The sequence below is a fragment of the Miniopterus natalensis genome, chromosome 2 (assembly GCF_054644295.1).
Source record: "Miniopterus natalensis isolate mMinNat1 chromosome 2, mMinNat1.hap1, whole genome shotgun sequence".
NCBI classification, from domain to species: Eukaryota; Metazoa; Chordata; class Mammalia; order Chiroptera; family Miniopteridae; genus Miniopterus; species Miniopterus natalensis.
Genome location: NC_142082.1, coordinates 101,721,514 through 101,743,168, shown reverse-complemented (window position 1 = coordinate 101,743,168; position 21,655 = coordinate 101,721,514). Strand labels below are relative to the sequence as shown.

The 21,655-nt window shown below is 38.8% G+C and overlaps 1 protein-coding gene across 1 annotated transcript in view; it reads right to left on the bottom strand.

Moving 5' to 3' along the window:
* Window positions 1–1,800: 1,800 nt before the first annotated feature.
* Window positions 1,801–21,655, bottom strand: part of USP12 (ubiquitin specific peptidase 12) — an 87,199-nt gene continuing 67,344 nt past the window's right edge. The window contains exons 7-9 of the mRNA XM_087814441.1: window positions 11,477–11,674; window positions 7,558–7,636; window positions 1,801–6,412 (exon numbers count right to left, since the gene is read on the bottom strand). Of these exons, the coding sequence (XP_087670567.1) occupies window positions 6,311–6,412; window positions 7,558–7,636; window positions 11,477–11,674 (379 nt within the window). The 3' untranslated portion in view covers window positions 1,801–6,310. The remainder of the gene's footprint in view (window positions 6,413–7,557; window positions 7,637–11,476; window positions 11,675–21,655) is intronic.

The window sequence follows — 21,655 nt, the reverse complement described above, 5'->3', positions numbered from 1 at the left end:
CCCAAAGTGATCTACAGATTCAATACAATCCTTATCAAAATTCCAACAGCACCTGGCCAGGCGTGGCTCAGCAGTTGAGCATCGACATAGGATCCAAGCAATCGGGGTTCGATTCCAGGTCAGGGCACATGCCCAGCTTGTGGGCTCGGCCCCCAGTCGGGGCCGTGCAGGAGGCAGCCGATCAAGGACTCTCATCATTGATGTTTCTATCTCTCTCTCTCTCCCTCTCCTTTCCTCTCCCTGAAATCAATAAAGATATATTTTTAAAAAAAAATCCAACAGCAATTTTTGTATAAACTAAAAAATCTATCCTAAAATTTATATGAAATCTCAAGGGACAGCGAATAGCCAAAATAATCTTGAAATAGAACAGCAAAGCTAGAGGCCTCACATTTCCTGATTTCAAAACTTATTACAAAGACATAGTAATAAAAAAAGGGTGGGCTGACTGGAGTGGCTCAGTTGGTTGAGTGTAGTTCTGTGCACTGAAAGGCTGTTGGTTCGATTCCCAGTCAAGGCACATGCATGGGTTGCAGGTCCAATCCCCAGTTGGGGTGCACTGGGGCCCATGCAGAAGATAACTGATCCATGTTTCTCTCTCACATTGATGTTTCTCTCTTTCCCCCTCCCTTCCTCTAAGCATGTCCCTGGATGAGGAACACACACACACACACACACACACACACACACACACACACACACACATTGATACTTGATGTTTCTCTCTTTCCCCCTCCCTTCCTCTAAGCATGTCCCTGGATGAGGAACACACACACACACACACACACACACACACACACACCACACACACACACACACACACCACACACACACACACACACACCACACACCACACACACACACACACACACACACACACACACACACACACACACACACACACACACTGATACAGACATATTGACCAATGGAATAGAATAGAGCCCCAACTTGCATATATGGCCTACTGATTTTTGACAAGGGTGTCAAGAATATTCAAAGGGGAAAGAACAGTTTTACAAGTGGTGCTCGGAAAACTAGATATCCACATATAAAATAATGAAGTTGGGCCCTTACCTACATTACATACAAAAATTAATTCAAAATGGATCAAAGATCTACATATAAGAGCTAAAACTTTTAGAAGAACATAAAGGAATAGCTTCATGATATTGGACTTGGTGATGATTTCTTGGATATAACATCAAAGACATAGACAACAAAAGAAAAAAATAGGTAGATTGGATTGTATCAAAATTAAGACCTTCTGTGCATCAAAGGATACCATCCATGAGAGAATAAAACAACAGCTCCCAGAATGGGAGAAAATATTTGCAAAACATGTATCTGAAACAGGATTAATATCCAGGATGTATAAAAAACCACCTATAACTCAGCAACAAACAACCCAATTTAAAGAAATGGACAAAGGACTTAGCTATTTCTCCAGTGAAGATATACAAATAGCCAATAAGTACATAAAAAGATGCTCAACATCACTAATCATCAGGGAAATGCAAATCAAAACCATAATGAGATATGACCTCACACCAGTTGGGATGGCCCCTACCAACCCCACCCCCCACCCCCAAAATAACAACAGCAACAAAAACAGAAAACAACAAGTGTTGACAGGGATATGCAGGAACTGGAACCCTAGTGCATTGCTGATGGGATTGTAAAATGGTGTAGCTCTTGTAGAAAACAGTACGGCAGTTACTGCAAAAGTTAAACAGAATTACCATATGGGTCCAGCAATTCCTAGTATATACCAAAAAGAATTGAAATCAGGGACTCAAATACTTGTACAACAATGTTCATTACAGCATTACTCACAATAGCCAAAAGATGGATACAACCCAAATGTCCATGAAGAGATGAATGGGTAAACAAAGTGTGGTATACACATACAATGGAATATTATTGTGTCTTAAAAAATAAGGAAGTTGACACAAACATACCTTGAAAACATGCTAAGTGAAATAAGATGGACACAAAAGGATAAATATTGTATGATTTCATTTATATGAGGTACCTAGAGCAGTCAGATTCATAAAGATATAAAGTAGGAAAGGGGTAACTAGAAGTTGGGGAGAGAGGGGAGTAGGGCATTATTGTTTAATGGGCACAGTTTCTGTTTGGGAAGATTAAAATTCTGGAAACAGACAGTGGTGATAGTGCACATTGTGAATGTACTTAGTGTCACTTAATGGTACAATTAAAATGGTTAGAATGGTAAATTTTATGTTATGTGTATTTCCCACAATAAATAAAATCGTTTGATAATGCCAACCATGGTTAAGAACTTGGCAGTGAGGTCATACTTATCTGAAACCTAGATAGATCTGCAACTTTCCAGCTGAGTGAATGGCTTGGGAAAATTTCTTAACCTCTGAAGAGATTTAGTTTCCCCTTTTGTAAAATAGGGGTACCTCTACTTCATAGAGGCTGTTGTCAAGATTAGCATTTTAAAAGTATAGGTCCTATTGCACTATGAACTTACCAGTGATGGGTTGTTACTTTAGCAGCTCTGAAGATAAAAAAGGCAGTAGGTTATCATAAAAAAAATAAGTGAAAAGAAGTGGAAAAGCTTTAAAATACACGCACAGGTACCAGGTAACAAGGGAACTTTAAAAAAGGGAGGGGCAGTCTTGGCTTTTCAACAGTTCATGAAAACTCTCTTAAATACAGAGAATTTCATTTACTCAAAGTTCAGTATGAAGTGTGTGATACAGATGCTGAGAAAAGAAAATGTAATCTTAGGTCTCCAATGACAGTCTAGTACACCTATTACTGTGTTTATTCTAAGAACACTTTTTCAGACATATGGATAAACAGAAGTGCTTCTACAGGAGGGTGATGATGGATGGATTACATATAATGGAGACACACACAACTATTCAAGTTACTCAACAATAGAACAGGCTTCAAGTACTGAAGAACAGATTTTACAGCAGCAATTACTACACTGGAAGGGAGGAAAAGTGCTAGGAACAGTGACTTTGCAAATATCTCCCCTCAAAGATTCTGTGATTCTAAATTTAAATGTTTAAACTTGGGCTTTTGGGAAAGATAATGCTACTCCATAAAGAAAAATGCAATATGGAATGCTGTTCTGGGAAAATCTCTTTGGACAATAAAAGTAGTAACTTTTGAGCAAAAGCAGTAAGACAATTTCCAAAGAGTGTACTTCTAATTTGCAAATACACTTTAGACAAAAAGGGAAAAAACACACTTAAAACCCCAAGCACAAATAAAACAACTTTAATAGATATTATTTTGTATTTATATAGCGCCTTCTTCAAGAACCTTAGATGCTTTACAGACATTATATCTAATTAATCCCCACAACAACCCTGTGAGGTAGGTATTACTCCCATTTTACAAGATAGGGAGACTGAAGCACAGAGAGGTTAAGTGACTTGCCCAAGGTCACACAGTTAAGTTCACTGAAGAGCCAGGACCTGAGCGCCTTAGCCTCCCAGCTCCCAGTTAAATACCTCATGAGAGAATCTTTAATGAAAAGTATCTTTAAAGAAAGTATCAAGAGTAGTATGTTATGAAAATGAGGTCTTTCTACTGCCATCGAGGAAAGAAAAAATCCTATACTAATGGTTAGAGGCAACAAGACCCATATATTACACATTTCCTTTTCCTTCTGGAAGTTACATGGCTTCTGTCTTAAGTAATCTTCTAAAGGTAAAGTTGCCAAGACAGAAGCCATATGACTTCCAAGTGAGACTTAATTTAGAATATTTACTTTTAGTTACGATAATTTATAGAAATTTTTATTCCAATATACAAAATATGGGACAGCTATCCCAACAATCATGTACATAGACACCAATCAGCCATCATTTACAACTGAAGCCTGCCCCTCATTTCAACCACAGTCAACTGACAGACAAGCTCACAACTGACAGACAAGCTGTCTATATGGGTCGCTTTTCTTACTATACCTGCATTTCCCCCCCAACCCTAACCCTATATGTTTTTGAAGTATGTTGAGTTTCTGATAAGCTTCCAAACATTCTACTTAGATGCAGCTGCAATAAGAGTAAAAAGTAAATTGAGAACCATCACCCCATAGTCCCTCCCCTGACAATCACACTATTAAATGCAGTGTAGATATGAACAGTGTGTGACTCCATGGAACTCAACAAGAATGCCATCACTTGCTTTAATATGAAATTTAACCTTGGCTTTTAACTGTTTTTCAAAATGCACAATGTGAAAACAAACAAAACATAGTATACCAACGCTGTACCTTTATGCAAATGACTTCATCTATCTTTCTTATACATGCTGTGGCCTGACTCACATAAAAACTGACTCGGCTTCACTTTACTCCCCCCTTCTCTGTGCTGAAAGCCACAGAAACACAGCTTTAAATTCCAAGACAATTTGGTTTAAGCCCTCAAAATAAAAATGTATCCAGTTCCACTGCTATGGCCTTCCCCACATTCTTGGTTGTGATTCTCTGTGCAATGTTGGTAAATCAGCCAGGCTATGTGATTTGTACAAAACAATTCCACCAGCCAGGATAAGGCTTCAGAAACTATACCTTAAAAAGCAATTTGTCAAAATACATCACAATTTTCTCCCAACACATCTGTTAAACAGCCCAGTTAGCTAAGTGACCCTGTTAAAGATATGTTCATGGAACGAATAGGTGAAGTCATTTCCTGAGCTAAAAGATACAGATAATAAATGTTAATAATAGCAGCAGACAAAAAGATTCTTTTTTGTTGTTTTTCATAGTCAACAGTATTAGTAAAATAAGTTTAGAAAATTACAGCAATTAAAAAAATTACTGCCTGAAAAGACTCTGATAAGGAATATCCAGGGCCTGATTGCTATTATTTTGAATATATATTCAATAACTTTCCACAAGTGACATTTGGCCACTGTCAGAGAACTTACTGATGCATGAAAAAGTGTCAACTGCAATAATTTACACACATTTTAATTACACACATTACTTCTTAAAACTCCAACAGAAGGGAGTCTTAACAAAGTTAATTTCCAAACACTCTCCCAATAAGATTTGTAAAGGTGGAGGGAGAAAAAGACATGTTTGTGTATTCCTGTTCTACTTCATTAAAAGTTCATTTTCAAAGGTGTTTTCCGCTAGCTACTGCGTTATGATGAATGATTCCTTCTTTCCAAAGTAAAGAATGACCCTGGAAAATAACATAACTGCTATGACATGAATCTTCCAGACATGGCCTCAACGTGAAACATTAGAGTATTTAAGAATTCTAAAGACTGGCAAACCACCACTGCGCCAGAATGTCTTTTATCATCCCAACAGCTATAGGGAATTCCTTGTAGTTTCTTATTTTACTGAAATTAAAGCTGAATAAAATAACTGACTTAATAACTATAACAAAAGACAAATATTTAGCCAGAGATATCAGCTCCTCCTGAAAAAGAATATTTACTTCCTCTCATTGTACTTTTCTTATGGTATCTTACTGATTTAAAACAGAGTTTAAAATTCACCTTAAAAATAGAAACAAACAAAAGGATTAGTTAAACTGACAAAAGCTAATAAAAATATGCTCAAATTTACTGACAGAATCATGGACACTTCATACAATACTTAGACTCTAGCAGTTTTAAGTAAAATAAATAAGAAAAAAATTCTAATTACAAAGCCAGTCTTTCCCCTTGGGGAAACAAAAAGCCACTTTTGACCAACTGTTCCCTACATATACATAGACTGTATATTATTAAAAGCTTCTTTAGAGAAGCAAAACATATTTGTCTTCCTGACACTGGATTCTAATATCTGTTAGTTTTTTATATCAGGAAGGCAACTGCAAGTGTTGGGCCCAAAAGTATTTCTGGTTTATCATTGAAAAGACCACCAAACATTCTTTCTGTACACATTCAACACAGGCAAATTTATGCAGTGTGTTCTCTATCATCTCCTTAAATTATCAATACAACCTAGCACAGATCCCTGTTCTTTCTACTGCACCCAAGGAGTTCAAATCATTACTGGTGCAATGAATAAAGAGAATATGTGTGTCAATTACCGGAAGGCTGCTTTACAGGAGGAGCTGCTCTCTCTGACGCCACTCTCTTGTTGACTGGAACTGCACAGACAGCATGATACCTGAGCAAAGAATCAACTACCATGATGGGAAGAGCTTGTTAATCCAGCCTTTGCTTTATTGTGTGCAAAGTGTGCCACTGCCCCCTGAGCTTCCTGCATTTCTCTTTTCTTGAAAAATCAGTGCTTGATCCTTTCCATAATAACCAGAGAAGAAATGAGGCAGAAATCTCTTCATCACGGCTCCCCTCAATCCCGAGACTGATAGAAAAGGATGTATCCAGACTCAGAGTTCTTTGAGATATCTGATGTCAACCCGTAGAATTCTTCAATAGCTTGTGCATCTATTTTCTGTGAGGCAAAATGTAACATTAGTACATGAACAAGCTCCTTGAACTGCTTAAATCCAATAAAACCTTCAGCATTTCCTAGAAATATGCCTTTCATTTTCTCATTTATAAAATAGCGCTGCACAACCAGAATGGCTTAAATTAAAAGGACTGATAATACCAAGTGTTGGTGAGAATATGGAGCAACTACAACTCTCATACATAGGTGGGGGGAATATAAAATTGTACAGACACATTGGGAAAATGTTTAACATCATCTTTTAAAGCTGAACATACAACTACCCTTTAATCCAGCAATTCTAATTTGTAGGTATCAGCTGAACTATGAAACCACTAATAGTCAACCATTTGGGACCTGCTAAATGACAACCCAAGAAATCAGTGTGTGTGTCCAGCAAACAACTTGTACAAGGATAATCAAGGTAGTTTTATTCATAATTAATAGTCAATAATGGATAAAAAGCCAAATTTCTAACTTGGTATATTTATACAATGGAAAATTACACAGCAATAAAGAACTACTACTACAGGCAACAACAACGAATCTCACAGATATGATGAGTGAAAAAAGCCACCTACAAAAGAAGTTATACTTGATGAGTCCATTTATAGTCAAACACAGGCGATATTAATCATAACAATAAAAGTAAAAGTAGTGGGTTCCAAGGGAAGGCGGGTAGAGGGGAAGAGAGCTGTAGGTACTGACCAAGAAGGGGAATAAGAGAGCTTGTTTGGGTACTGAAAACGTATTATACTTTGACCTGTGTGTGTGCTTGTACACACATTTGTGTGCGTGCGTGCATGCCCATGCAAAAATTCATTAAGTTGTTGCTTAAGATTCGTGCACTTTGCTATAGGTATGTTACAGCTCAGTATATTTCTTCTTTAATAATGAAAGTTTTTAAAAAACTGTCATTGAAAGCTATCCCTTGTCATACTCTAAACACTATAAAGTTAGCTGACAATTCAAGCATTGGGACTAGACGTTAGGGAGTACAAAATAGAAATTAGATTATAATCTGAAGACCTAGACATTTGGCTAATACTCATCACCTGTCATATATGAATGAGAAGCTGAGAGAAAAAAGTGAAAAGTAAAACACATGCACACTTTGAAGAAAAAGAAGAAATAAAGAAACTACTTACTTCTACAATATCGTCATCAAACAACAACCAAAAGTCATGACTCTTAACTATTGCGATGTAATGGCCTCTATTAGGACCACTGAAACAAAGAGAGAGAAAAGTTAATCTTATAAAATGTTTATTATTATTACTCTTCTATGCCCTAAATTTCATGTTCTATAAAGAAGAAAAACCAAAACAGATAAAAATACTCCTTACCTACCCATCTCCCGGCCAAATCAAGCGATACTGATCTGAACTGGCAATCAATTTTAAAATCAAATAATTAGAACTCTACTTTCAGAGGTATGACCAGTATTCTATTTATATAAAGCTAAGTTATTAAAATTCCTTATTGTATTTGTAACAATTTTAATTATTTTTAAAACTAATTTTCAAATTTGCTTCTATGAAAGATTTAAATAAAATTTTCTAGCATTTTTGGTGGGAGGGGAGTCACATCCAGTACATGCTGAGTTAAACTACAGAACAACGCACGTAGTATTACTTCTAAGTCTTATTCCTGTGGCAATAGTTCTTCTCTAGAGGAAAGATCCTATGGGATGCTGGAAAAGGCAAATGAAGACAGCAAATTCATGGTTCTGAACTCAAGCTCAAACTTTATAAACTTCTCTAAAAACAAATGACATTTGCCCAATGATTAATATTATTAGTGCTTTCTTCAAGTTATAATTATTATAATTGCCTTTGTATCTCAATTTTAACAAATCTTAATATATAGAAATCTAGATTTTGTAAAAATAAAGGCGATTATTTCTTTTAAAATAAATTTCTTTGCTTTAAAAAGGACATGGCTGAAGATTTTCAGTCTGACTCATTATAAAAACGTATATGTAATTCTATAATTAATATAACAGAGTTCAAAATTTTTTCAACACAAGTTATGCTTTATGGTGAATACTATTTTAAAAGTAACAAGCTCGGACATTAGAATATGCAACCTACTACTTTTCCCATGTGTCAGATCCTCAGTCCTGTAGGTGAGATGAGTACCTTAGGTTTCAACATGGCACAAGAGGACTTTTTCACTACAGAGGAAAACACCTCAAAACTTTTTTTTTAAAAAAGCTTTTAATGCTAAAATAAGTCTAATTTCTCCATTTCTATAGGATTCATCTAGAAAGTCATGTGTTTTATAGTGAGAAGCGGGAAATGAAAAAAAATTTTTTTCAAGGGGGTGAAAATAAAGAAAAATCACAGAAAGGCTGAGCAACAGAGCCTAAAGGGAAAGGAGGTAGGCAGGCTGAGGATGGGTAGGTATCAGACTGAAAAGGTTAGGCAACTTTTTCTTTGGCTAAGAGCTAGTTTGAAGAACGGTAGACAAAGTTAATTACAGAAATTAATAATAACATGAAGGACTGAGGGTAATATTTATACCCAAGGAAGTTGTTAATCAGGGGTTTGCATTCTGAACATAAAACATGCTCAGTTCAATATGTAAAGACACCTGATGTGTACAAATGACTGCGCTGGCTCTGTGGGGGTTAGAGAGACACCGACAATGTCCTGCCCTGAAGACACTGCCAGTTCAGCAGGTAACTACTCCAAAAGCATATACAGAACAGGATAGAAAAGCAGAGCCACGGGGACAGTGAAACAAGACCTCATCCAGTGAGAGGAGGGGAGAGGACTGAGGAATCAAGAAAGGTTAGATACACAGAGGAGTCTGAGTTTGAGATGAGCTTAAAGTATAATATTTAATAATGCAGCAAACATTCGTTGGACACCTATGATATGCCAGGCACTGGGGATAGAGTGAGCAAACTGGGCGGGTACAGACATGCTAAAAATGAGATTCCCCAATACTCAAAGGATGCAGACAAAGGTAAACCCTTTATACTGATATGAAACGCATCTACAGATAAATTTCATAAATAAAATAAAAATGAAAAAAATTAAAATATTATTAGTGTTTAATGGACAAATTATTTCCTGTTTTCAAAAGTGCCCAATCTCATAAGGAAAACAGACATAAAAATGAATAAATGTAACACTACAAAGCAGTAAGTCATGACCAGCAACACACACCTAGCAGTTACGTAAGCATAGAGGCGTGGCACCAAATGGAGAACGCAGCTGTAGAGAAGAGCGCTGAGGAAGACGCAGGGAGGTGTAATGGGCAGAGCAGGGGACAGGTGAAGGCACAGGGGACCACAGTGAGAGAAAAGGAAGAAGAAACGGGTGGGGAGGTATGTGCGGCAGCTGCTGTGAGGAACTCAAGCAGGAATGCGCCCACTACGGTCAGCAGGCCGGTGAGGTGTCAATGTGCATCCCTCACCCTTCTGCAGCATTCTGACAGCTAAGGTTAGAGACACCAACAGGCGGCAAGACAATGTCACAGTGCTTGTAATGACATGCTTTAATAACTGACTGGCGGTAAGGCTGGGCGGAGAAGCACGTAAGGCCAAGGGAAGGGTTAAAAAGAAAGATCAAGAGACAAGAGGCTATCAGGGGAAAAAGGGTGGATTAAATTTTAAAAGAAGACTGAGAGGGGAGGGGGCCCAGGGTCGTGATCAGGAATCTCAGAGTTCAAGATCTTGCCAGCAGATCAATTCCAAAAGATGGACCAGAATTTAAGTAGGGTAAAACTGTCACTGAATATGAAAAGGCTACAGTTAGGGTGTGAAAGGCTAACATTATTACAGTTGTTAAAACAGTAGCAGCAGTTAAATGCTTTACACTCCCCTTTTAATCCTGACAATGCAGTAAGGTAGCTGGTATTATTTACCTTTTATAGAAGAGAAAACTGACTGCCATTCAGGGAGTTCTGCATGAGGTCACACTGACCAGGAATGGCAGGAGAACTGAAACTAAGGTTTCTCTGCCTCTAAAACCTCTGGACTGAATAAATAAAGGTTCTTTAAGTTATTCCTTATTGTTTTCCTCCGTTCAGATGTCACCACTCTGACTTTAGGAATGGAATGTTCCAAAATAGAAAGATGAGAGAGAAGTATAAAATACAGGGAGACAGGTTAATGAAGTGATGGAGGTTCATTCAGACTGTTATGACAGAGCTGACTGCCAGTTGTCATTACATATTCTGAGCAGAGAGCTGGGAGGGACAGCTAAAGCTGGGGAGGCCAGGGGTTTTTTTAGTTGGATAAACATACTGTTAGTATAAGTTTCCCCAAACCTGGGGTAAACATGAGTGTCTTGTTTTACAATTATTCAGGAAATTCTCAACAGTCAATGAAGACTGTATGTGTATGTTTCAAATATAAATTCTGATTATGTGATGCTCTAAGTAGTTTAAAGTTTTTCTGAGCTATTTTATAAATTAAGTTATAAAGAATGAGACATCACACTAAATTGGCTAACAGGAAATAAACACAATGAGGTAAAAATCAGAAAACTTACCTTTGCAGATTATTTCCAAAGCCATTTTAAATGGTTTTCACAACCATTAACACAATGAACATATCCAATGAATCTAAGAAATAATTTATTTGCAAATCTATTTAGGCACCACCATTTTTACCAAAAAAAAAAGGGGGGGGGGGAGAAAACAGGCCTTAAAGTTCTTAGAGTAATGTTTAAATAATAAGAATAAAATTCAAATCCAGAGGGGAAGGGGGTGAGGAGAGAATAAAGAGGGTAAATGAAGTCAGATTTATGGAGACAGAGGGAGACAGGACTTTGGGGGGTGACCATATGATGGAGCATAGAGATAATGTACTATAGAATTGTACACTTGAAACTTATTATGTTACTAACCAATGTGTCACCCCAATAAACTTAATTACAAATCAAATCAAGGCAATAATATATTTTCATATACAAAAGCTTTAAGGAGGAAATGATAAAATGTATCTGGATGAGAACCTCTGAAGGTCTGGCCCTGGAATCCCTCAAGAACACCCTGAATGCACGCTGTCCACCAACCCGTCCTCCCACTGCCAGGCCCCACAGCTGCAATTACCTTCCACAGTGAACCACGACGGCAACAAGGTCGTACATTCTGTCAGGATTGGTTGCATCGCCCGAAGTGTTAAAGAGGCGAAGTTCTAAAGGAAAAACTACCCGGTAAGAAAGTTTTGTGTATCGATGAAGTTGATCCATATATTTAAATCTCTTCAGGTGTAGAGCTAGAATCATAGGCAGTTTTTTAACTTTCATCCTATTAAAATAAACATGAAAACGAAATTTCATAAAAGATGTATGCTATATCCTTAAAAGAATGATCAAATTTTGTGATTCAATTAACAGAGTTAATGGTCAGCTACTCTGCATATTTCTACCAATTATTTTTATATTGGGAAAGCAATATTTTGAGCATCTTAAGACAACCCTACCCTACCCCACCCCACCCATCGTCACCAAACCACATAAACTGACTGAGCACTCAACATAGCTTCAAAACACATGGGATGGCTGGTCTTTCTTGAGAAATCTTTGTTTCTGAAATATGATAAGGCTAAATGCACATGTCTACGACTGGTGTAGGGAAAATCAGTTCTTAAAAGCCACCAATTCTTTTGGATGTGAGTGGAAACTGAAATCATTGGTTCTATCAATCTATATAATTAGTAACAGACTGAGAGTTTCCAGTCAAGATGGAGGTGTAGGTAAATGTGTTAATCGCACCTTCCCACAACCATGCCAAAATTACAATTAAACTACAGAACTATCATGCAGAACCACCTGAAAGGTAGCTGAAGAGAAGTCCTACAACTAAAGATATAAGAAGCTACATCGAGACCGGTACTGGTAAAAAGGATGGAGACACTAAACCAGCTGGTCCCTCACCCATGTACAGTGGATAGAAATTGGGAAGGATAACTTGGCTGCAGAGGTACCCCCTGAAGAGTAAGGGGTCCCGGCTCCCCAACAGGCCTCCTACAGGATTCCAGTGCCAGGAAGAGAAGTCCCATAACTTCTGGCTGTAAAAACCAGCAGGGATTGTGGCTGAGATGGAGAGCTGCTGAAGTCCCAGACAGTTCCTCTTAAAGGGACTGCTCACAGACTTACTGGGACTTACTCCCTCTGAGCTCCAGCAATGGGGCAGCAGCTCTAAAGGCACCAGAGACACACAGGGGAGGAACTAAAGTGTCTGGCATCAAGGTGACAGCTGGGAGGGGAAGGGGGGGCAGCTTTCTCCCAAACAGAAGTGCTGGCAGAGGCCACTGTTCCTTTTCTGAGACACCCCTCCCAACAGAGCTGACAGATGGCTCCATATCTGAGACTCCAACAACCTGGCTCATACTTTCCACCCTGCCCTGGTGATTCCCTGAGGCCCCACCCAACTTGCAGACCCACCGAAGCCTTTTCCAGTGGATTTTCCATATGAATGGCCTGTCTTGGTTCAAGCTTTGGACTTTCCTAAAAGAACTCTCAAAAAAGCAGCATTTGGCCTCCACGTACCCTATTCCTCTCCCTAAGTGCCCTCAGGCCCGGCACTAGCAGCAACCGGCCTTTCCTGGCCACCTCCAAGCCCAGCACAAGTAGCAGCCATCTGCAGATTGCTTTGTACCTCATGATGGATGGCCCCAGGCAGAACATAATTGGTGGCTGACCTTGGTCTACATCTCCTGGGAGGCCTCAGAGCCAGTGCACCCAGTGGACAGCTTCAGACCACATCAAAGCATCACCCAACCATCTCCACAAATGACACACTCAAGGGGAGAACTCAGTGGGCACCAGAGCCCCTATGAAGTAAGTCTTGCTCCATGCAGTGGTCCCTACACAGCCGATCCTCCACAGTGGTGCTAGCCAGTCCCTGCAGCTGATCACCCTGGGGAGTAAATCCCTCCCACTGCAGTGCCAAAAGCAATCAAGGCTCACTACAACAGGAGGCTTACACAGCCCACATGGTGGTGGTGGGGAGGCACACCTGCAGTGCCCAGCTCAGGTGAAGTGGGAGGCTGTGCCACTGGACCCTACAAGATACCTACTACATTAGGCCACTCTACCACGCCCCAGAGACATAGACTAGAAGCTCTACCTAATACATAGAAACAAATACAGGAAGGCTGCCAAAATGAGGAGACAAAGAAACATGTCCCAAATGAAAGAACAGAACAAAACTTCAGAAAAAGAACCAAACAAAATGGAGATAGCAACCTATGAGATGCAGTTCAAAACACAGGTTATAAAAATGCTCAATGAAGTTAGTGAGAGCTTCAACAGCATAAAAAAGTACATGGAAACCATCAGTCAGAAATGAAGGATACACTAACAAAAATGAAGAATAATTTACAGGGAATCAACAGTAAAGTTGATGAAGCTGAGAATCAAATCAGTGATTTGGAAGATAAGAAAGCAAAAAACAACCAGCCAGGACATCAGAAACAATCCAAAAAAATGAGAATAGTGTAAGGAGCCTCAAGTATACCAAATTTTGCATCACGGGGATGCCAGAGGGAAAGAGACAGAGCAAAGAATTGAAAACCTTTTTGAAAACATAATGACAACTTCCCTAACCCGGTGAAGGATATAGACATATAAGTCCAGGAAGCACAGAGTCCCAAACAAAAGGAACCGAAAGAGGCGCACACCAAGACACATCATAATTAAAGTGCAAAAGGTTAAAGACAAAGAGAGAATCTTAAAAGCAGCAAGAGAAAAGTAGTTAGTTACCTACAAGGGAGCACCCACATGACTGTCAGCTGATTTCTCAACAGAAAATTTGTAGGCCAGAAGGGGTTGGCAAGAAATATTCAAAGTGATGAAAAGTAAGGCCCTATAACCAAGATTACTCTACCCAGCAAAGCTATCATTTAGAATCGAAGGACATATAAAGAGCTTCCCAGACAAGAAAAGGCTAAAGGAGTTCATCATCACCAAACCAGTATTACATGAAATGTTAAATGGTCTTCTTTAAGAAGAAGGGGGGAAAAATAAAAAATATGAACAATAAAATGGCAATAAATACATATCTGTCAACAACTAAATCTTAAAAAACACACAAAATAAACAAACAAAACAGAAACAGACTCATAGATACAAAGAACCCTTTGACCATTGCCAGATGGGAGGATGGGTGAAAAGGGTGAAGGAATTAAGAAGAGTACAAACTGGTTGTTAACAGAATAGTCATAGGGCTGTAAAGTACAGTATAGGGAATATAGTCAATAATATTCTAATAACTATGTACGGTACCAGAGGGGTATGAGATTTATCGGGATGATCACTTACTAAGTTGTATAATATCTAATCACTGGGGTGTATACCTGGAACTAATATACTATCGTATGTCAACAGTAACTGAAAAATAAAAAATGATTTAAAAAAATAGTAACAGACTGTGAACAGGAGACAATGAGAAAAGTGTTAAAGACCATTCTACTAAAGGTGATTGCCAGAGAGAAGAAATCGCTCCATATTAAGAGTAAGACTACGTATATCACAGAAAGAAAATAATCAGGAAATTTCAGGAGTTAAATTTTTAATTGTGAAACAAAGGTTATCCTTCACATTCTAAATAATCTTTATTTTACCCTGGGTTACCTTTGAACTCCTACCTCACCTAACAACAATCTACTCTTTCAAAGGTTCATCTCAAAAGTTACACCCTCTGGCACAAATAACTGCTCTCTTCAATCCTCCATCAGCACTTTACAGATTCATTTACATATGTACAGTTTATTACACTGTAAAGTATTTAGATGATTATGGGTCTTTCTCTTCTTTTAGGGTCTGAAGTGTAGGCAGGTTGAAACCATTTCTTTCATTTTATTTCTCTTCTATCTAGCAACATGACTGGCACATGATAGATACTTGACAAATGTTGCAGAAGTGAATTCTGTATGTGTACAGTGAAGCAAAAACACTTTTCATAATTAAAAAATAAAATTTACTAAGCCATTGTCTCTAAAGAAGTATAAAAAAACACTTTTCAAAATTATACTAAATAAGCATTCTACAGATCTTAAGTGTGGTGGGCAGCTTATTATTCTGGAAATATTTACTATTCTACTAATCTGGCCTGTGAAAAACATTAGCAAAACCAAATGTAAACACTTAATCATTCCTGGAAAGCAATCTAGCAATATGAATTAAAAGCCTTTATGGCCTTTGTCTCAGTAATCCCATTTCTAGAAATTAAATTAAATATATGACAGATAGAAGACTTCTGAGAAAAATTCACTTCTATAGTTATGAAAAACTGAGGAAATTCTCACTATTCAACAATAAAAAATGTTGAAACATATTACAATATAAACATAAAAGAATACTACACAACTTCAAACAATGATGGCGAAAGTTTCTAAATGGCACCGGAAAATACGGAAAGTAAAAAAACAAAACAAGATATAAAATTTTATAACCAGTAATCCAACTTTATATACATCAGACCCATGAAGAGTTGCTCAAACAAATTATCCTTTAAAAATTTCCAGTACAGTATAGATCCAGAAGAATTTTCTCAGCATTAAACAAATAACTTAGATGAAATGGACAAACTCCTTTAAAAAAACACAATTTACCAAAACTGAAAGTAAGAAACAATAGGAAATCTAAATAGTACTGTACCTAGAGAGTATTATGCTAAGTGAAATGAGCCAGTCAGAGAAGGACAAGTACCAAATGATCTCACTTATATGTGGAATAAACAAAATAAACTGATGAACAAAGTGGATCCAGAGACATAGAAGCTTGGAACAAACTGAGGGATCTCAGAGGGAACTCGGGGAGGGGGTGTGTGGGTGGGGAGAGATTAATCAGGGAACTTGTATGTTTATGGGCATGGCCCATGGATGTGGACATCGGTGTGGGGAGGGCCTGGGGGTGGGATGAATGTGGGGTGGAGGGGATCAGTGGGGTTAAAAGGGGGACATCTGTAATGGTCTCAACAATAAAGATAAAGTAATTCTTTTTAAAAATAATAAATAAATTTTTTAAAATTTAAAAATAAATAGTACTGTGTCTATTTGTAATCAAAATCTCCCCCTTCTTCAAAAGAAGCAACAGGACAAACAGCATCACTGGGGAATTCTACCAAACATTTAAGAAAATAAAAACACCTATCTTAAACTGTTCAAAAAAAGGAGAAGGGAATGATCCCCAACTCATTTTTGTGGCCAGCATAAACCCAATACCAAAACCTGACAGAGGTATTACAAGAAAATAAAATTACAGACCAATATCTCTCATTAGATTTCATAAACATGAAAATCATTAACAAAACATTAGCAAATTGGATCCAGCAACACATAAATCCCACTTGGTGCTGATGTAATAATTACACTAAATGAATGGATGATTTCAGTTTAAGGTTCTTTCTAAAAGTCAGTTAACTATAAAAATAAAATGGACATATTCCTCTATATTCCTAAAGTAATAATAAATATAGAAGGAATATTTAAAATTAGTACAGCATATATCTCCTTAAATTTTCTCCCAACTTAAACTTTCCAAAAACTTACACTCATCAATAATGTGATTTTTCAAAACAAGCATATTCTCTTCCAACCTAATCAAACTATTTTCCCATGAGACAGGAATGAGTAGACAACAGGTATTATTTTCTTAGTAAGAATTTACTGCCCACACATTATATACCAGGTTACAAACTCAAATGACTGCAGCCCCTATAATAGAAGATGAGCACAACTTCCTCATTTTGGGTCCTATTGGGAGATTTACCCAGGCAGTGCTCCAGGGCAGACTGAGGGAAGAAGGGAAGGGGAGGAAGCCAGGAAGCCAGGGAAGGGATCGATCACAGGCAAAATCCCAGAGGGCAGCTCCCCCAGATCCCCAGGGTACCCGTGACTGTGAATGTCTCTCAACCATAGCAAGGATAGCTGGGCTTTCATATTCTCTTCTCTTCCTGTCAGTCACAGGTGAAAGAAATTCCCAGAAACTCCCTTCTGCAGTAACCCAAGGGGAGTTCTCCAAAGAGCCAGAAGTGAAAGCAAGTTGCGGGGGGAGAGGTTGACAGTGTGCACCCAGTCCTAACCAGGACACCAAGGAGTCAGCTGCAGGCAATCGAGGGCATCGTGGAATGCAGGCGCAGAGCTGTCTGCTGTTTTGATTTTGTTTTCAAGAATAGTCAGAAACTATTTTTTTAAAAGTAAAATTTCCCATCTGTATAAATTGTGTGAGCCAAGAAAAGAGGTCTGTCTATAGATTGAATTTGGTCCAGGGGACACAGTTTGCAAACTCTTACACAGAGATATTTAGTATCCCAGCACAGGCACAAACAATTTTACTAAATACTGTTAGAGATCTTGACCACACAGAAAAGCTTAAAATTGTACAGACATAAAATTCCACACTCTTTTAAACTGTGTCAACAAGGACTAACTAGGGCAAATTGGGCTGAGGAATGAGAAGGAATATAATGCTATGACTAGATGCACTAGGAGACAGAGATGTGAGCACTGAGAGGAGTCAGACAAGACAGAACCTGACCTCCAGCCTGTGTTATAAGCAAAGGATAGGTCAGTGGATGGCTGAGGTTCATGGAGTGCCTCAACCACAGGTGGAACAGAGTGCTTAGCACTGTCTGGAGATGCTGCTAGGTATGCATAGCATCAACCTGTCAAGACAGAAGGACCCAGAAAACCACAAACACAGGTCAGATTCAGAATTCTGATGGGTTGGGGTAAGGGAGCTATGGTCTGAATATTTGTGGACCCCTCCCTCCAACTCACATGTTGTAATTCAAATGTCCAATGTGATGGTTTTAGTAAGTGGGGCCTTTGGGAGGTGCTTAGTCATGAGGGTGTAGCCCTCCTCATGAATGGGACTCGTGTGTGTATGAGTTGAGGCACCAGACAGCTTGCTGGCACCATTCCTCCCTGTGAGGACACAGTGAGAGAACACTGGCCATTGAACCAGGAAGAAGGCCCTCACCAGAACATGACCATGCTGGCGCCTTGACCTTGGATTTAACCAGCCTCCAGAACTGTGAGAAAGACATTTCCGTTGTTTATAATCCACCCAGGCCATGGTATTTTGTTACAGCAGCCTTGAATGGACTAAGATGGGGGGCGTGCAAGGGGAGGTTGGGATGTGACCGCACTAAGGCAAATTCCTCCTGCTGAAGGATCCCGACGTGATGCTTACTATACAGGACTGGACACAGGACTAAGATACGGACGGACCCAGTTATGAAAATGGAGCAAAAGGGAAGGACTTGATCTCAGGAACAGAAAGAATCTCAATTACAAGATCTAGGGCAGATAGGCTTGTGGCCCTGACAACTTGATGCTGAGCCACCTGGTCACTGCAGGCGTCTTCAATGCCGCATAAGGACAGGTTTGGTCCTAGAAGTGGGCTAAGCCGAATATGGACTCAAGGGAGAGCACAGCAAATGAGGAGGAAGGAAGTGTGTGTGGGCAAGGAGCCAGTCAGGCTGGCTCAGCTCCCAGTCCGCTGTTACCCGCCATGAGAGGGAGAGAGGACAACAGAAATATGACTCTTCAAAATCTCGGCAGCATTCCCACCCCCAGGCCCAGACGACAGGGTAGCTCCAACTGAAACAAAGCCATCAAATCCTTTCTCATTCCAGTTCCCCAGGGACATCCCTCCACTTTCTCCATGTGCTCTATCCTCCCGCTGAATAAAAGTCTATGACTGTTACATCCATTTACCAACCTGGTATTTTTCCTGGACTGTGCTATACACAGTTCAGTAGATATGCTGTATAAAAGGAGTCTATGTGTAAAAAAATTCTGGAAAAAGCTAGATAAAAGATATATTTCTTCTATTCTGTGGGTCTTCTCAGAGTCTACAATATGAAGCATAAATAACTACCAGGAAATTTTAGTATACAGCAAATTAATTTGATCACAGAACACTTATTTTAGGGCATATTAATAACATTTCCAGAAATCATTCTTCAGTGTTTCCAAACTGCATATTTTTAAAGACATTGTCTTTATATTAATTCAAACATATTTCGTGACTGAACGTCAAACCTCACACAAGTTTTTACTGTGGTCAAAACACACAACATAAACTTTACCACCCTGATCCTTTGTCTATTATCCTTACCTAAGGATCTGTATGTATTTAAAGGGCGAGAAGGGGAGAGAGAAAAACATCAGCATGAGAGAGAGAACATCGATCAGTTGCGCCCTGTATGCACCCAGACCAGGGATCAAACCCTCAACCTAGGTATGTGCCCTGACCAGGAATGGAACCTGCAACCTTTCGGTGCACAGGATGACACTCCAACCAACTAAGCCATCCAGCCAGGGCCCATCTTAATCCTTTTTAAGTGTGTAGTCCAGTATTGTTAAATACATGTACACTGTTGTGCAATAGATCTCAAGAACTTTTTCATCTTGCAAACTGAAACTATGCCTACTGTACAACCCCCATTTCTCTTCCCCAAACCCTGGCAACCACCACTTTACTTTCTGTTTCTAAAAATTTGACTACTTCAGATTCTTCATAAAACTGGAATCATATAGAATTTGTCTTTTTTGTGATCGGCTTATTTCACTTAGCATAATGCACTTAAGGTTTACCCACATTGTAGCATGTGACAGTGTGACAGGATTTACTTCTTTTATAAGGCTGAATACTATCCCGTTTTATGTATATGCCACATTTTTCTTTATCCATTCATCTGTCAACGGACATTTAAGTTGCTTCCACCACTTGGTTAGTGTGTGTAGTGCAATAAACATGAGAGTGCCCACATTTCTTTGAAATCCTGTTTTCAATTCTTCTAGTTATATACCCAGAAGTAAAACTGCTCGATCACATGGTAACTTTATTAATTTTTTGAGGACCCTCCATATTGTTTTCCATTAACTGTGGCACCATTTTACATTCCCACCAGCAGTGCACGAGGGCTCCAATTTTTCCACATCCTCACCAAAACTTATTTCCTCTCTCCTTTCTTTATTGTGGCCATCCTAACTGGTGAGAAGTGGTATCTTACTGTGGTTTAATTTGCATTTCCCTGACAATTAGTGGTGCTGAGCATCTTTTCATGTACTTGCTGGCCATTTGTGCATCTTCTTTGGAGAAATGTTTGTTCAAGTCTTTGCCCATTTTGTAATTGAGTGATTTGATTTTTTGTTGTGCAATAGGACTTCTTTATGTATTTTGGATATTAATGTCTTATCAGATATCTGGTTTTCAAATGTTTCCTCCCATTCTGCAAATACTCTGCAAATATTTTCTCCCATTCATGACTTTTCACTGTTTATTGTTTCCTTTGCTGTGCACAAGTTTTTCAGTTTGATGTAGTCTCATTTGTCTATTTTTGCTTTGTTGCTTGTATTTTTGGTGTCAAATTCAAGAAACTGTCAATTTCAATGTCATGAAGCTTGCCCCTATTTTTTTTTTCCAGAAGTTTTATAGTTATAGGTCTTATGCTTAGGTCTTTAATTGATTTAGACTTAAATTTTTGTATATACTATAAGGTAAGGGTCCAACTTCATTCTTTTGCATGCAGATATTCGGTTTTCCCAGCACCACTTGTTGAAGAGACTACCCTTTCCCTATTGTGTAGCCTTGGCACACTTATTGAACATCATTTGACAACGTAAGTGAGGGTCTATTTCTGGGCTCTTTATTCTGTTCCATTGTTCTACATGTCTTTATGCTAGTACCACATTTTTGTTGTTGTTAATCCTCACTCAATGATATTTCTTTGATTTTTTTTTTTTTTTGAGAGAGACAGACATCGATCTGAGAGAGATACATCAGTTGGTTGCTTCCTGACTGGGCCTGGGGATAGAACCTGCAACCCAGGTACGTGCCCTTGATAGGGAATTGAACCTGTGACCCTTTGGTGCTCAGGCTGATGCTCTAACCACTTAGCCACACTGTCCAGAGCAGTACCACACTGGTTTGATTCCTGTATCTTTGTAACATGTTTTTAAGTCAGGGGGTATGAGGCCCCCAGCTTTGTTTTTCTTTCTCAAGATTGTTTTGGCTATTCAGAGTCCTTTAAAATTTCCCATATAAATTTTGAATGTGGTGGTTTTTTTTAAATCCTCACCTGAGGATATTTTTTTCCATTGCTTTTCAGAGAGTGGAAGGGGGAGAGGGAGTGGGGGGGGAGAGACAGAGACACATCGATGTGAGAGAGGCACATGATTGTTGCCTCCCACACACACTCTGACCAGGGCCTCCGGGATCCAGCCTGCAACTTAGGTACGTGCCCTTGGCCCATATCAAACCTGGAATCCTT